Raw genomic sequence first — 18,719 nt, 5'->3', positions numbered from 1 at the left:
TCACTCATATTTAATTTTATGTAATTTTATTTTATTTAATTATATATATATATATATAGCCGTGTCCGTGTCCTACATTTTGGACATTACAGGTGTCCACGTGTCTGTGTCCGTGTCGTGTCCGATGTCCGTGTCGGTGTCGGTGCTTCATAGGCCACATATGCCAATTTCTCCTTCATATCACGAACAATTTCCTTTTCGGCAGAGGTGCTAAAGGAGTATCCTCTCTCAGTAAGGATTTTCACCAAGTACTCTGTTAAATCACGGCCAGCAAGGTCCAACCGAAGAATTGCACGAGGAAGAACATACCCTTCATATATTGGAACCGTGTGGCTCACACCATCACCAAAATCAAGCACAAAACTTGTTTAATGTCAACATAACAAAGACAAGAAAATAAGGAAATAATACCGATCGTTAAGAATTAATGTGGAAATACATGTATATCCCACTCATGTATATGTGCCACATATAACCTTGAACACTGTCTCAAATCAAACCAGAACTCAGCCAACATATAACATTTATTCAAATAATAAGCTGACCCAATCCAATTGAAATCACATGACCACAGTATAGTAAAAATGGTAAATCCAAGATCAATCACAAAAACAAACCTGTAGTTCGTCCACTGGCATACAGAGACAAGACAACCTGAATTGCAACATATATGATAGGCACATTGAAAGTCTCAAACATAATTTGGGTCATTTTCTCTATGTTCGTTGTTTGATGTCCGAAAGAGACCATTTAATTTCTTTTCTTTCCCAACATTTTCCACAATAGTCTCGCATTGCGTGGGATAGGTTTATCCCGAAACCAAACGCACCCTAAACGGCGTTGTCCAAGTCGAAAGTTCATTTGCATTTGAGTTTCATTTCACTCTCATTTAGCTCTCTTCATTGAATATAAAAAGCTTCCTTCTTCACTGATGCTCTTTCACGAAACACTCTCCTTGTTGCCGTTGCTCCACAACCTAATCACTTCCCCTATAAAATTGCGTTTCGTTCGCGCAAGGTGCGTTTCGTTCACCGATTCTGCGATTTGCATTTTCGTCTGATTTGTTTGGATGAATTTTTGTGCTGCGGATAAATTTCAAGAGATGACTGCTTTGGCTTTGTTTAATAGCGGAGATTCAAATGTCCCAGGCAAGGAACCAAGGTTTCTTTACGGAGGACGGGGCAAGAGAATCTTCCTCGGAGCATATAAAAGTTGCATATGAGTTGGCACAAAAGGAGTACGAGAAAGCATAAATGAGATAGTCGTGGCACTAATGGCAAGGACTATTTTGCAACACTTATGTAAAGATAGAGACTATTTTTTTACATTTCAAAAAGATATATACTAATTTGCAAAATGGGTATAAAGACACGGACCAAAATGCCTATTCACTCAAAAAAAACTCAAAAGGTTTAAGGTGTGCAATCCAGTGCGCTATATTTCGGAACGAAGATTTTCTATAAAATAAAAATGAATATTCTTTTAACAAGAAAATCAAGTATTTAATATCAAGTTATTTCATAAATAAAAATTAGGCAAAATTCTAATTTTAGTTTGTTCTAATTTTAAATCCATAATTTTGATGATCCTATTTTTAAATCAAGTTATTTAATTTTTTTATTTCATCTTACCAGTTGACCATTCAAAGTAAAATATATATGACGTGTTAATGTATTGACGCTGACATAATGTTACACTTATGCAGGTCACTGATATTATACTTAGGTGATAAGAGATTAAATAAAGTGAAAAAAATAAAAAAAATGATTAATTTTATAAATCACTAAGACACTTAATTTATTTAGTTAATTTTATGAATACTATTTTACATGTATCATTAATCAAAAGTTATTAATTTTTTGGAATAATAAAAATTTATAAATTAAAATAATATATTTAATATTTAACTTTACATGTATTTAATATAATATTTAACTTTACATGTATTTAATTTATATTATAAAAATGTATTTTAATATAAATTAATAATTATTATATATAAATTTTTTCTTATTTTATTATAATTTTAAAAACATATAAAATGATATAAAATAAAATTAAAAAGATTTATATTTTAAATATTTTTAATTTATAAATTTTTATAATTTAAAAATAAAATAATAACTCTTAACCAGTTATACATATAAAATAGTGTTTATATAATTAACTAAAGAAAATAAAAATTTATTTCATTATCCTTAAATAAAAGGTCATGAGTAACTCCATCATAGGAACAAAATTACAAATTTAACCTAAAAATTACTATCATTTATTAATAAGATTAGTTAATATTATATACTTACTTAATAAGTTATAATTTGACTTTTTCTAAATTATTTTTAAGAAAAATTAATAAATTAAAAGCAAAAATAGTTATTAAAGATTATAAGGTTTATTATTTTTTATCCATGATTTTTTTTGAATTTATGTCTTTAGTCTTTAATATAAATTTTGACCCCTTAAAATTCTTGAACTTTTTCTCAACATATTTTTTGTTACTACTTTTTAGGGGTGAAAATAGGTCAGACCAGACTTTGAAAGACCTGAGCCTAGTCTACGATTGATTTTTGAGGCCTGAGTCTAGCCTATCAAAGGCTTTTATTTTGGTTCGATCTGGTCTTTTTAAAAGCTTAGTTTGACCTGATAACCTTTTTAAAAGTTTTCTTTACATTAAATATTTAATACTCCTTTGCTCTGGAGTAGGAACGTAATAGGAAAGTTAAAGGAAAAGAAAAGCCAATAAAAACAATAAGAAATATAAAAGGGCACATGACTCACACATAAATTGTAATTAAAGTCTTACTTGATTATAGGAATAGAAGTTATGTTGGACAAGTGGCCTCAGATATCTTAAGAAGGGGGGGTTGAATTAAGATATTACAAATTATTTTCACAATTAAAAATTCTATTTAACTTTCTATTCAAGTTATAAATTCCCTTAATAATGAATTTCTTAAATGTTGATTCAAATAGAACAATTTGAATATGAATATAAAACAATAATAAATAAAGGAGTTTAAGGGAAGAGAAAGTGCAAACTCAGATTTATACTGGTTCAGCCACACCCTTGTGCCTACGTCCAGTCCCCAAGCAACCCGCTTGAGAGTTCCACTATCTTGTAAATTCCTTTTACAAGTTCTAAACACACAAGGACAATCCTTCCTTTGTGTTTAGAATTCTTTCACAACAAGAGACCCTCGGTCTCCTAATCCCTTTTCAGAATGAAGAAGAAGAAAAGAAGAAATCTCTCTTGAAAGAAATAGATTAAACAATTTGAGCACTCAATTAATTCCTTATTGAATCACAAGTGTTTTGGCCAAGAAATTTGTAAGAGGATAAAACAATTTTGCTTGTTAAGAGGATAAGACCTTTTTGTTCTTCAAAACTCTTGTCAAATTCGTATCTCAAGTCACATATATATAGGCCTTTGATAGCCATTCAAGAACCACACAAAAAGATGTGACTGTTGAAAATGTTTTCTGAAAATCTCCTCTGGTAATCGATTACAGTATGTGTGTAATCGATTACACGCTTTAAAATTTGAATTAAAATGTTCAGAAACTGCTGGTAATCGATTACACAGTGCAAATTTTGAATTCAAATTTTAATAGCTGTTGTAAATCAGTTTTGGTCACTGGTAATCGATTACATCCTCTGGTAATCGATTACCAGAGAGTAAATTTATTGTAAAAGACTTTTTAACTTAAATTTCTTGGTCAAACCTTTTGCTACTTCAATTGGAATTCCCCTCCTATTTAATATACCCTTTCTAAGACTAGAGACTTGTCTTGATCATTCATCTTGAATATCTTTAATTTCTCTGTCTTGAATAAAGCTTTGAGACACATGTGAACCTTTGGCATCATCAAAACATTCAGCTTGATCCTTCGTCTACAAGTTATGGAGCAATAATGTGTAACCAAGTCTAATAGTTTCAAAAAAAAATTAATTGTACCCAAAAAATAATATAAGTATATATATATATATATAGGCCGACCTATAAGACTTATAAGGCTTTTTAATAAGCCTAAGTCTGGTCTATTTAATTTAATAGGCTTTTAAAAAAGTCTGAGTCTAACCTTTTAATTAAATAGGCCAATTCAGGTCAGGCTTATGTAGGCTAGGTCGTAGGCCCCTATAGACCGGCCTGACCTATTCCCACCCCTACTACTTTTGGTCCTTACATTTAAGTAGGAAGTACAGTCACATTTTACTTTTTGGACAGAATGTGTTTTTAATCATACTAATTGAAAATGTTGAATTAATGGCAAATTATTTATCAAAAAATTATATATGACTATCTTATTAAATTTTTTGATGACTTAAAAAGTTATTGGACTATCAACATTATTTTTACATCATTTGTTAATATTGTTACTTAAATGAAGAAATTAAAGGAAAAAAATTAAAGGCCTTTAGAAGATTAAAATTTAAACTAGAGACTAAAAGCACAAAAATCCAAAATAGTTTAGGAATAAAAATGAAGTAAACCTTTAATTATAATATTTAATATTCCTAAAATAGACTAAAATACTTAATATAATAAAATGATATAAAACATTAGTTATACATTATTAAGAAAGAGTCTAATGCTCTATTGCTGAACCCAAGCACCCAACTTATATTTGATGAACAACTAGATTTCAGGCAAAAGTTGATGGGGATTAGGTTAGTTGAACAATTCACCCATAGTGGAGAAATGTTGCTCTTCCATTTCTATATCAGACAACAAAGTTATGAAATTTGGTTCGGTCATTGATTCGGTCTAGATAGTGAATCAGTGGTTTAACCGGTGAGTTAGTAGTTAATCCGATTTAACCCGATATATATTAAAAAATTCAAAATTATATATATTGAATGAAAAATTTACATGCTAACAAAATCAATATAACTCCTAAAAAAATTGTTAGAAATTCAACATGCCACACAAGTGACAAAATAGACCATGCAGAGACCATTTCAACAATTACAACTTCAACCTACTTAATACTTTGTCAACCAAAGTCCTCAAACAATACAAAGAAAATTTGAAAAATAAAAAAACTAAAAAAAAATGAAAAACCAAAACCTTAGTTGTTTATTGCTTAATTTTCCCCAGACCGAAATTATAATGTCATAGCCTTATAGTCACACAACACACATGTATTATTCACAACTTTCTAATAGCCATGAACTTTGGTTATAATGTCATGAATCCAAAAAATTCTCCACTGCAACTTATGATGCACACACACCTATAACTAGAACTAACAAAGCTAAGAACAATTTTGCGAACTACGCCTTTTTAAATCATTACTACTCTTCCATCTTCAAAATCACACAAACTTAAATTTAATTCACTAGTGTGTCCAGGGTATCCACCATCTTTTTAGTGTGTCCAAGTTATCCACCACTCAAGAGTAAAATTCTAATCTTTCAAGGTAAAGAGATCTATTTAACGGATCGATTCTCTAAACAAATGTTCTTCCATACATAGAGCCTTATGGCTCAAACTCCTAATCACATGCTTAAGGAATTGACGCTTGTATTTGAAAGCCTAATCACATGCTTAAATATTACAAGCCAAACAAATAAAATTGAAAGAGAGAAAATGGAAACGCACTTTGGTAGGGGATGCAATTTGCGAGAGCTCCTCGTCAGGGGTGACAACAGGCTAGGGTTCCCTTGCTTCGCAGAACATTTGCTCCGTCTCGAGGTGCTGAACTTTTTCTAGAATCAAGTTTTTGTATGTTGAGTCGGCATCGTTGTCGCATCAATCACTTCCTCAACGCTGTTAATGAACGTCACCATTATCTGCAGTTCACCCTCTTCCTTCACAAGCTTCACCTTCACTTCGCACGCTGGGTTCGACCCCTTCATTACAGCTTTCTAATAGACCCTTAAACCCATCCAATGGCTTCCAAATTGCCCTAATCCTCTAATTACATCAATCTTCACCATGAATTAACCAGAAAAAAAAATCTTGAATGCGGTGGCACGACAATCTTCCCCAAATTAAATTTTCTCAAATTCCAAGTGCAGAAGCAGAAAACTCACCGGAAATGGGATCCAAGTGTGGTGGCAGCCAGCAAGTCACTGACTTGGTGCGATGGTGCAACGAGCTTGCAGTGGGTGATGTGAGGACGAGCGTGAAGATGAAGAGAAAGGAAGAGCGCGACCATGAAGATGAAGAGAAGGGTAGTGAAGATAAGCCATGAGCGTGAAGAAGAGAATTGACTGAGATTTAATTTCTTTTAGGGTTGATTCAAAACAACGTCATTTTCGAGCATTTTTTTTACATGAAAAACCAAGTTTGAGTATTAAAAATCAGTCGGGTTTACTCAAAATTGGGGGGTTTGATCTGGTCATCCTAGGTCAGATGCATAGTCGGTCCAATAGTTAAATCGGCCCGATTATGCCACTGGATCTTGGTTGAATTGATCTGACCGGACGGGCTTAATCAGATTTTTCAACTATGTGAGGGAGTTTCACTCACTAATCTTTTTTCATGAGATCAGTCTATTTTAAGATAAAGTGATACCTCCATTTATGATTTTAAATTGACAATGGAACCTAAGACCTTGATTAAAAGATACAAATATTAAACCACATGTCAATAACTTTTGGTAGATTGAGTAGCTTTGGCCAAGCCGTTGGTGACCAGTAATGATTATTTTTTAAAATCGTTCAGTTTAATATTCTAATTTCATACGTATATTTTTATAAAAAAGTAATTGTAATTATATTATTATATCTCTTAAATATCTCAAGTGTCACTCTGTAAAGTTTTTATTATTACATTAATTTCTGACTAATTTAATGTTAAATAAATTTTTAACAGATGAACTTAGTTACTAAATCTTTTAAAAGATATTTTTGTTACAGTAAATCTTTTAAAAGTTAAAACACACAACAATTGCTTAACAATTTTAAATAATTGATTTGAGAACTTACAACTTTCCCCCTGATCACAGGCGATGATCTCGCATGCTTCTTGTCACACTAGAAAAATGTTAGCATATTTTTTTTGGAGAAAGAAAAAGAAAGTTTTTGGTGACCCAAGGTTCAAAACTTTATTGGGTGAAATGCTCATATTTAGTGCTTCACCATGCATCAATTTTTTTTTTTTTGAAAGAAGGATACATGTAGAAAATCAAATAACTTTTAGGTATAGAAGATTAAATAAGTAGATATTTATGGCTATGAGGCCTCATTTTAAATGGCAAAGAACTTCGCAAAGGATATATTTGAAAGAGAAAAAAAAAACAACAGATGAATTTATTGGAAGTTAAAAATCTAGTTGCTAATTGAAAGTTGTTAAGCTAATTTATTAAATTATAAGTATTTAATAAAATTATTTTTTGAAGTAGATAATAAATTTATGACAAAAATAAACTTGTTTAATATAAATTTTATGGATAAAAATATATTTTTGAGTAATTATAATTATAGTTTTTAATTAATTTTTAACTCTTACAATATTTAAAGATCAATTACTTTGATTACATTTTTTACTTTAAATTATTTTTAACATTATATTGGGAATGTACGACAGAGACCAAGAAATACAAATATGGAAGAATAAAAAATAATGCTAAGTTATCTTATTATATCCTCCCATAATTACTCCTACAATATTTTATGGTAAGTTTTTAATGTGTTTTATGCTTTCAAGATAATAAATATTTTTATTTCTCGTTCAATACTTACCATAATAGTAAAAAGATTTATAGAAGGATATAATAGGAGAATTTAACATTACCCAAAAACTAAAATTAACTGGAGCAATAGCAAAAATGTCGAGCAAGAAGGAAGACGATCAGCTGAAGTGGGTCACAACGTCAAAACGTCTAGATGAATGAAAATAGAAAAAATGTTTAAATATATTTTTCATACATATGTCATATATCTAGTTTTCAGTTTATCACCTAAAAAATATTTTTTGATTTAATTACTTGATATTTCCAAAAGTTTGCTTTTGATACTTGCCGGATCAGCTAAGTGTTAAGATGATAAATTAACATTGGCTATGTGATTATGAGCAAATTTTAATTTTGTTATAATTGATGTAATGTGATAATATAATAAGCTAACACAAAACTTAATAAATATAGACTAACTGTAAATATCAAAAGTAAAAGTTTGAAAATATTAAGCAGTAAAATAAATAAATAAAAAATTAGGTAGTACATTGAAAAATGAGTATATTAAATATGTTTGAGAAAATAAATTATAAAACATTACCTCATGTAAAATGGTAAATAATAAATTTAATAAATATTTTAAAAGTAAAAAAAATATAAGAATTAGAAATTAGAAGCTCAAATTCTACTTAAAGTAGTGTCTCAATAAATGATACAAGCTATTAAAATATATTTTTTACCAAAAAACACTAATAATATAAAAAAAAAGATTTTCAACAAGTTAGAAAGTAACTTAAAATGCTTGTAAACCATATATTGTAAACAAAGTAGCAACTGATTCACACATTAGTCAAATATATGTTTTTAATTTAAATAGAATTTTAAAATTATACATTAAGTTAAAACATTTATAATTATTAAAAAATATACCTAATTAATTTAAATGAAATATACGTATTTTAAATTTTAGATCATATTAATAAATTTTTTAAAAACAATTAATTTAGAAATATAATTAAGTATAAAGATTTGAGGAAAAAAAATAAAATCCTAAAATAAATAAAAAAACATTTAAAGCTTATATTTAAAAAAAATAAAGACATATTAACATAACATAAAAGTTTAAAAATACATAAATAATTTATAAATTATAAGTCTTAAAAAAACATAAAATTGACTTTTAAATAGTAGTGGATTTGTATTTCCTAAGAAGTAAGAAATATTTTTGTATTGAAGAATAAGAACATAAAAGTATTAATTGGCTGAACGAGGATTGTATAAGTAGTTTTAATGTTCCCGTTGTTATTATTATTAAACAATCGTACATAAATTATTCCTTATTGCTTTATTGCATCTTCTTTTTTCTTTTATATGGCTATCAAAATCAATTAACAAAAACATAGCTGAAATTACATAACGTATAAATTGGGTGGTGTTCTTCGCTCGTTACCCAAGACTAGAACATGTCAAATTGCTACCTACTGAACACCAACATCGTTACAATAACATTTTTAAACGGGAAGGAAAAAGAAGAATAAAAAAATTCATCACATTACACCAGTTATAACAAAAGGTCTGTTTCATTCTTTTCAACGTATGATAAAATAAATAAACAATCTAATGACCTTGACCACAAAATAATGAATCCTTTCCACTCTAAATTCAATTATCACAACTTTAGTCCATCAATCTATATTGGATTAAAAGTAGATCCTTACCAGATACAACATCAAGCAGGCTACAAAATTCAATGATCCATTATAAGTAAACCAACGAGGAGACCCTGATTTGTGTGGCCCAAAATTTGGGGTTGTTGGGCGAGGAGCTGCCAATGTTGGAGGATTAAGGTTGTCCCTAGTACTAGGAGGGGAAGCTGAAGGGGAAGAAGATGGAATAGGAGGTGATGCCTTACATGAAGGTTCAGTGCTATTAACACATGGAAGTAGAGGAACACCATAGTTACCTATTGATGTACATGCTTCTGACAAAATCCCATCTATGCCGTGGCATCGAATTGAGGATCTGCTACACATAAGTTTGGACTTATAATTTTAACATTGTTTAGAACATAATTCTTCCTACCATTGTTAGAGACTCTTAGCATGCAATTTGGCAGTGCACACTACTAAAAAAAAGCATTTATTAAGATACGTTAATTAAGACGGTTAGACTAAAAACCGTTTTAGAAAAATACCAAGGGCAGGATTGTAATAAATTTATTATAAATGAAAGTGAGTTTAAAAGCGGTTATTTGAAAAACCGTCGTAAATGAATGTTACAATTTTTTTTGCTTTTTTTCTCTCATCAGTTGTACCTTAATTGGCTTTTATTGTGACTTTCTCTCTCTTGCCTCAGGCAGACACATTTCCGCTTTCCCTCTCTGCCTCTTTCTCTTCCCTCTACCTCTTCCCCTTCCTTGCCTCTGCTTTCCCTCGCTCTGCCTTTTTCTCTTCCCTCTCTCTTCCTCTTTCTCTTCCCTCTCTCTGCGAAGAGTCACAGCATCTTAGGAAAATCTTCCTCTAAGCTCGGTCGCATGGCCAAGCCCAGGATTCTCGCTCTCTCCAGTTACCTAACTCTTCTTAAATATCTCTCTTTCATTCACCATTCAACTATTATTACCTATACTCGCCGCTACTTCGATTTGAAGAACCGCCAACTCCGTCGTCTCCGGCGAGATCATGCTGTTCGGCGTCAGAGTCGTGGTAGACTCCATGAGGAAGAGTAAGTATGAACAACCTCTCGCAGTACAAGCTCCCTCGCGACGCCGCTGGATACGCCTCAGCCGACGACGCAGCTCCGATCGACTCCGGCAAGAACCGCGACCGCAAGCGAGGTTCAACCAACGCCTTCTATAACTCTCTCTGCCACGCTTTGTTATTATTTTAAATAAATAATTGTTTTATTTTTGTTTTTTTACACATAATTGATTGGTCACTCCGCCAAAAATTATATTTTTTATTTTTATAATGTTTTTTTGATAAATTATTTAAATGTTTTTTCTAAGGAATATGAATGTTTATATCCGTAATTAGTGTCGATTTTGATTATTCAGACCTAAGTAGCTATTATTGATGGCGAAATGATCATTTGGGGTAATTTTTTTTTTCAAATTTATCACTTGGGATAAAATTTAAATTAATAGTCCGGATAAATTTGAAAAAAATTTGCTGGCAAATGGTTGTTTGTCCAATTAACAAAGAGAAATAAATTGGTATTAATTGGGGCCTGCTACGAAATTATAGTACTATTTATACCATCCACTATCAATTCTGCTCTGTTACCTTTTATGTACACAATATTACTAAATTTATTTTGTTTGCAAGATGCGATATGATTTATCATATTCATTGAATCGTTTATGTCATTTGATAGTCCCTTGAAAATGGGCTGTTGTTTCCTCATATTGATTGGAGTCATTATAAACATATAAAAATTAATTTATGAAATTAGATTATCCAAATCAACAATTTTATTGGTCAAATGCAGTTATACAAGGGAAATGAATATATACTTGATTCCTTTTAAAATAATATATATAGTCTTAAAGTAATTTTACGGTGTTGTGAATGTTTTTAATTAAAAAAACATTATAAAAATTTCTTTATAAAATAATATACCGATGAACTGGTGCCTTTAAGTTGTCAAATTTTTCTACCTTTGTTTTAGCTAGAAACATTTAAATTGGTGTAAGGCGAAAAAAGAATCCTACGTTTGTTCTTATCCTGTCATTGAGGCATTGATTGAGAAATTCATAAAAATATTCTTCTAAGTCAGGAGCTCATTTGAAACTCTAATTAGTAAACAGTCATATTGCAGTTACTCAATTAGTACTTAAAAATATTTAATGTAAATTTATTTTTTTACTAATTATTTTAATTAAGATACATAAATGTAATAATTATCAAGTTGTATATTTTTTTTAATATAGTTTATATTTAAAATATTATATTATTATAATAACGTATAAATGAAATATTTGCGAGTGAATTGGGCGAAAGAAGATGGTTACCAAAGTAGAGGAAACTCAACTGAGCAGGCTAGAAAATTAACTATTTTATTCAATTTGACTTTTGACTAACGTTTGTTTCGCTGTGCAGAATGGACCTTGTATGAGTAGGTTGCAGCAAATTGTAATGGATACAGTACAGCAAATTGCAAAATCTTAGCCTCCTTTTGGAGAAACATTAACCTTATTGGATTATTCCTTGAATCTCGCCTCTTGTCACTTGTGTTGTGGAGATGCTGATGATGCACCTAAGATGGTTGATCACGAATTTCTGCAGGGGATTATAAACTCGCTTGAGTCTTGATGCATTTTGTTTTAGGGTTTCCATAATACCTGTATTTCATTACTTAACTTGTAAGGTTATCATGCATTTTCTTTGGTTGCTCTTTGTCTTAAGATTAAGCCTTTTTTGGTCCTATATTCTCTATTGGTGGTGGATGGGGAAAAAAGGTTTTCTGATCTGATTATGCCATTATTCTTTCACAATGTAAGGTATCATTCATTCATTCTTGTTAAAATTTTGTGGCAAGATGTTTGATCTTATTTGCTTTTGTAATTTGTGAGCCTGGAAAGTAATATGCTGTTGAACTTTTATGTTGTCCATCATGTTCATTATGTTGCCAAAATTACTGAGAGGGAGTTGGACAGGGTTAGTGATTGAAATGCTCAACTTGTCTCAACTTGTTTTTTCATTACAATTTAATGAACAGTACTTTTAGATCGTTTTTCTGCTAAATGTATATAGTATCCGTGTTCAAATTTGATTAATTTTATTTTTTTGTTCTCTCTTCGTATGAACAATTTAGTTTAATAATTATTAGTTAGTCTGTAGAAATATTTTTTAATGAAATGACTATGCCACCAATTTTTATGTCATCATAATTCTTGTTTCTAAAAAGTAAAAAAATTAAAAATAATTAATAATTCTACATCGGTTCAGGCCACAACCGATGTAGAATGATGACTTTCTACATCGATTTTCAGGACAACTGATGTAGAAATATGGCATTCTAAGACGGGTTAGGACAACCGATGTAGAATGTCAAAATTCAACATCGGTCGCTCAACTATCGTTGTGTTTCAACGACACCGGACTACAACAACGCGTGATAATCGATGTATAAAGCTTATTTTCTAGTAGTGGCAATAGGAATAGTTGTCCCTGTGGGGAATTGTTCCAAGACATCAAATAGCAATGGTGATGGGATTGAATGCCTAAGTAAAAAATTAGAAACAGACCCTTCCTCTAAAACCATGTTATCCAACATTCTATCATTGGGCATCAAGAATGTCACATTCCCCTTAATTGTGTCAAGTGGAGACATGTTGATGAGCATTACAAATGTAGAGTAATTTGCCCTTTGCATCTCCTTAGTGGCTGCAACAAGTTCTGGGTTCTTTGCATCAATTTCTGTTGGGGTGGCTGATGAAATCAACATCAATATGAGGAATACCATCGTGAACATGTTATTTCCCATGTTGGATGTTTTCTGCATGTTGCTTGCTTTATTTTTCTCCTCTATTCAGCAAGTTGGTTTTATCATGAAATTGGTATTCTAGGTAGATTCTAAGAATTGAATAAGGAAGGGTAAATTTTTTGTGTGCACATGTAAAGATGTTGTTTCACCTAAGTTCACATGCTTCCTGCATGATTGGAAGATCAAACAAGTAGTGATTGTTTTCATAACTTGGGTCTTCGGGGTGATTCAGGTATATAACATTAGATTTTAGGAATATATGTTTTTCCCCTCTGTTTTTGTTTATTGGAAAGTTTTCCTTGAAGGATAAGAGGGATCCATTGGACTAATTGTTATCAATTCAAAATTATGCCGGATGGATGCTAGGTGGAGGATACTAGTTGTACGAATAATCACTGTTGTTTGACATGATAGGATAAGAGCTCATCTTTTCCTCTATAATAAATTAATATATATATATATATATATATATATATATATATATTATGCATTAATGTATTAATTTATACCATATATATTATATTTTTTAATTAATATATTATCTTTTATATAATATAATAATAATCTATTTGACACAAATATACATTAAATTATTAATTTAAATATTAAAAATTAAATAATTATTATTCAAATAAAATTATTTTGTATAGTTTAGTTAAAATTATTTTTTTATTATAATCTTCATAGTTGATAACAAATTAAATTTGTAATAAAAAATTAAAACTTTATTGTTAGAAAACTATAGATAATCTTAATGAAACGATATTTTTAATTTGAGCATATCTTATAGTTATTTGGTGTGCATTGATAAGTATTGCTAATCATGGTCACAATTAAGCACCAAAGTATGATATCCTTTCATGCAATTAATTAATACAAGAAAGGAATTATGTTTCTCGGCTGGGTTCCTGGCCCACTCTAAAAGAGCCGCCCTTGTGTTTCTACTATAGATTTATGTTACTCTTAAAGACGAAAAAAAACGAACTAAGAACAAGAGTAATAGGGGTCGAAATAAATGAAGTTACACAAGTTGAAAGAAGGATGATTATATTTTTGGATTATTAATTATCTTATTTTTACTTTAAGTTTCTAATTTTTTTATTTGATTTTTTGTCCCAATAAAATATATATCTTTATCCATCTTTCTTACCAATAGCATGAAATAGATGTGTCTTAACATCCTTCAACAACTGCTTTCAGATGAAAGGTAAGAAATGAATATAGATGCATGTCGCATGTCAATAATACTAAGAATATTACATTAAAATTTAACTTGTTGTCTTGTTTGGTTCCTTTATTTTGCTCACCTCCTGGATAATAATTGTTCTATTTGCATTATGGTCATTTTCATCATTCTGTTTTGATAGTTTTGCTTCCATCTTTTACGATGTTGTTCTCATTATTGTCAAATATTTATATATTGCATATTATTACATTATATGTTGAAGTAACAAAATTAATACACATATAAATATAGGTTTTTTCTTTAAATAATTCATAATTTGATTAATTAATACAATATCATTTAAAGTGTTTACTTAAGTGAACTATTAAATACAAAAAAAGGAAAAAGAACAAAAAAAATATCCCTTTTTAATATTTTATAGAAAGACTCAATTCCTGTCCAAAAAAGAAAGACAGAATTAGAGAACAAAGAATCCACATCAAATAAAATAGTACACATACATATTGATAAGAAATGATTCACTCGTTATCATGCATGGTGTTATGCTAAAAAAAATTAAATGTAAGACAAAAAGGCAACATCTTTAATCTTCCTATAGTATGATTTAAAATATTTGTTAAATGAACTACTAAAAATCCAAAGAAAAAAAAATTGTCATAGCATGTGAATAAATAAATTTTCTAATATCTATGGATTCTAAATCACATCGAGAGTAACAAAATCAATATATTGACCGAATACTTTTTTTTATCTGGCATAGGATTTGACACATACAATGTTAGCAACAACAATAAATATCATAAAATTCAATTGAGATGCATCTTTCACGCATCCTTATATAAGAATCACTAATATATCTTAAACTAAGAAAGATATAAATAAGCCATAAAGGAAATTTGAGAATACTCTAAAATTTTGCACACTTAATCTCCACATATAAATTTATTTCGAGTGTCAAAATTCTTGTAGTCACATTATCGAAGTTCGGCTCATGCATGTCATTGTTACAGTTAAACCTTATTAATTAATACAAATACGTTCAGAAATTAGTAAAAATTATATATTATTATATATGTAATTATGTACGTGTAATATTAAAATGAGAAATAAATTATTTTGAGGTCACCATTAAATTTTTATGATATTAATATAAAATAATAAAATTGAACGTCTTGATAATTATAAAAGGGCCTATTTAATTTTTTTTCTACATATAAGATTAATTAACTTTAAAAAGTTACCAAGAAATAATTAAAACTTAATTAAAATCACAAATTAGCAAATTTAAAAATACAGAGTAAAATCATATATTTTTATACCATATTTTATAAAATATTTTAAAAAATAAAATTAATTTCTTGTGTATATAAATTTAAGTAAATAATATTTTTTTACTTCCTACAACTTTTTAAAAATATAGTTATTTCTTAAAAATAATATGAAGCAAACATATATGTTTTCCTATTTTTTACTGTATACAATACAAGATTGAACTATTATGTTATTCAACATTAATACAATAAAAAATAAAAAAATCGTAAATTTTTTAATTTTAAACAAATATATTTACTGCACTTAATAAAATTATATCTATAAGTATATATAAAATTATTAAAATATTAGTAATAATAAGAATATTACTGGTAATTCTTATCGAACTTCAATACGAAGGAATAAAATGGACCCGTACCCGACCCAAACCCAATGTGGTTCTCTATAAATTTCTGAAATCAGAATTAGGGTTTCAGTGTGTGCTACTTTCCATTCGTTCACCGCCCCAATCTCTGCAGCGCCTTCGATCTAGAAAACATGGTACTCTCTCTCTCTCTTCTCTTTCACTTCCACCATCACAATTAGGGTTTCTATTGTACGTCGTTTTATGTTGACACTGCCGCGTTTTGTTTTTGCAGACTAAGAGAACAAAGAAGGCTGGCATTGTTGGAAAATACGGTATGTCCTGTTACCTCGATTTTTCCCAAATCCGATATTGTTTTTTTTTTTTTTTCAGTTTGGTTGTTAGGTCAGTTGTTATGCCTGTCGTACGTGTTTTCGTGTTTAGAGAAGAATGATTATTGACTAATGTATTCTTCAAGAGTTTTAGAAGAATGATTACTGATTAATGTATTGTTCGTAAGATTCGGATAATTTGTTTTGGTAGCTAAAACACTTTTTCACAAGTCGTGTATATGTTATGTATAGGTAATTGAAAATGCTGTTGCATGATTTTGTTTAATTTGGTTAACTCCTGAGAAACTATTTTGCTTGTTTTATTATATCAGGTACCCGTTATGGTGCCAGTCTGCGAAAGCAGATTAAGAAGATGGAAGTTAGTCAGCACAGCAAATTTTTCTGTGAATTTTGTGGGAAGGTAGCTAAAACCATGTGTTATTGTGTATTTATGACTTCAGGTCATGTGTTCTTGTATGTTTAGTTTGGTTTAACCTTCTGAAAATGCTTGGATTCTGATGATCATTTTTTTTATTTGTGGCAGTATGCTGTGAAGAGGAAAGCTGTAGGAATATGGGGATGCAAGGACTGTGGTAAAGTGAAAGCAGGCGGTGCTTATACTTTGAAGTAATGATCTTTGTTCTTTCTACTTGCATGTTTTATTTTCCAAACCAGAGACCTGACATTGTTCTCATTGTTTTGACAGTACCGCAAGTGCTGTGACGGTACGGAGCACCATCAGGAGGTTGAGGGAGCAAACTGAGAGTTGAGCTTTTTGTTGATGTTATCAATTACTATTAGACTTTGCGTGATATGCCTAGTTTGTGTTCACTGAACTGCATTGGTTGTATTCAAAGTAAACTCCTTAAAGTTTAATTTTGAGATGACTCTTTTAATTTTAGTTGTTTGGAACTCTTTGTCAGAGTGATTTTGCTTCATAGTTTTATTTTATTGTTTTCAATTCTAGTGGTTCATTGTTTCTCTTCATGCTTGTTAAGATGGATCTTAGCTTACCTCGCAAAAGCTTTTCCTTAAATCTTCTAGGGCTATTTTATGCCTGATGGTTTACTTGTGTTCTTGATGGTGTATGTATTTGTTAACGATTCTAGCGAATTAGAGGTTGCATTAAAAAGCATTAAAAATTGAATGTGAAGCTTTCGATCATGTAGTTTTTGATATAGAAGGTAGCATTTATAATACCATTTTGAATTGGATGTGTAAAGATTTTAGGGTTTGTATCACGGAGATGGTTTTTGGTTTAGTCTTGGGTCTTTTTGGTTTTTGTAAAGCCTCTAATTTTGCAAAATGTTATTGTGTGCTATAGACTATAGTGAATATTTTGTGAAGAATAATTCATAAAATTAAGAACTAAAGTGATCTCAGGTGCGGCTGCTGCCAATCTGCTATTTATGAGTAGCAACTAGAAAGGTGTATAACAATTGTCCTTTTGTTCATATTTAGCCGTCTGATTTTGTTCAACGTTTGCATCATAGATTTTACCTTACAATAAACCTCTACGTTGAAATATCTCATCTTCCAAATGAACTTTTGCTTGGGCATATCAAAATAATGATTTGGTATTTTTTTCGGTTTTGTACGATCATATAATACTATGTGCCTCTAGACGCTGACAGGGTGATTGCCTTTTGATTAGTTCAATGAAAGTTTTACACTTGCGAATGTATAAACGTAAAAGCAAGGGAAGTGTAAGAGGTCTTGCATTCTCCAGTGTTTAAATGTAGGTCAGTGTAAGATTGACGCTCAGACGTGTGTTTATTGAAACCGACTAGTATTCAAACACACATGATGGAGAGCCCAATGCTTATTGTGAGCTCAATGACTGGCCGTGATAAAAAATTTCAAGGTTAAATGCATATTTGGGGTATGTATCCAACATCTGAAGTCATGATGGGTTCCTTTTTTTGTCTTGTATTTCTCATCGAAACGCAAATCCGCTCTCGCTCGTCGCTACTAACGGGGTCTGGGTTGATTTCCCTTCCTTTAGCTACTAAGATGTTTCAACTCGCTAAGTTTTAAAAGTCCAAAGAGTGCAGACTAGTCGCGAAGCTTGGATACGGTTTCCTAATTGGAGATCCATGGATCACAAACGGTATCTCCCCATGGCCTTTTCCCTCTGAAAGTGTTCTTTTAGGTTGTGTTCGGTTTGCACGACAAAATTAATTGACGAAAGACGAAAATGTTGCTCACGAGTTTGGTTCGTGGGGGCCCAGAGGTTAAATTTCTATCTTTTGAGTAGGGGGGAACTCTCATCGTTAGTTTAAAATTTTATGTAAGAAGATAATTTTAGGTTCAAAATCATATTTTTAGGAAAAAGATGATTTTCATTAGTTATTATACCTACTCACATAAGGGTACATTGGTATTTTTGTGAGGAAAAATGAACATGTTTCTCACGAGTTTGATTTATGGGGCACAAAGGCCACATTTCTGTCTTTTGAGTAGGGGGTGACACTCATTGG

The 18,719-nt window shown here is 30.3% G+C and overlaps 2 protein-coding genes and 1 long non-coding RNA gene across 3 annotated transcripts; 2 read left to right on the top strand and 1 right to left on the bottom strand.

Annotated features, from left to right (window-relative positions):
- Positions 1-86: 86 nt before the first annotated feature.
- Positions 87-5,859, bottom strand: LOC106798766 (actin-46). Its single transcript, XM_014775938.1, has 4 exons — positions 5,761-5,859; positions 618-654; positions 477-540; positions 87-363 (listed from the first exon to the last, which is right to left on the bottom strand). Exons 1-4 carry the CDS (start codon positions 5,857-5,859, stop codon positions 87-89), a joined length of 477 nt encoding a protein of 158 aa, XP_014631424.1.
- Positions 5,860-9,894: 4,035 nt separating this feature from the next.
- LOC102664807 (uncharacterized) lies at positions 9,895-12,220 on the top strand. The gene is made up of 2 exons (XR_414231.3): positions 9,895-10,455; positions 11,720-12,220. It is a non-coding gene; the product is annotated as an uncharacterized lncRNA (long non-coding RNA).
- A 3,737-nt stretch (positions 12,221-15,957) lies between these two features.
- LOC100305661 (60S ribosomal protein L37a) lies at positions 15,958-17,140 on the top strand. Its single transcript, XM_003524211.5, has 5 exons — positions 15,958-16,104; positions 16,203-16,242; positions 16,572-16,660; positions 16,784-16,866; positions 16,946-17,140. The coding sequence occupies exons 1-5, from the start codon at positions 16,102-16,104 to the stop codon at positions 17,007-17,009; spliced, it is 279 nt and encodes a 92-aa protein (XP_003524259.1). The 5' UTR covers positions 15,958-16,101; the 3' UTR covers positions 17,010-17,140.
- The last annotated feature ends 1,579 nt before the right edge of the window (positions 17,141-18,719 follow it).

Source organism: Glycine max, chromosome 5 (assembly GCF_000004515.6).
Source record: "Glycine max cultivar Williams 82 chromosome 5, Glycine_max_v4.0, whole genome shotgun sequence".
Lineage (NCBI taxonomy): Eukaryota > Viridiplantae > Streptophyta > Magnoliopsida > Fabales > Fabaceae > Glycine > Glycine max.
This window is presented reverse-complemented; position numbering and strand designations above follow the sequence as displayed.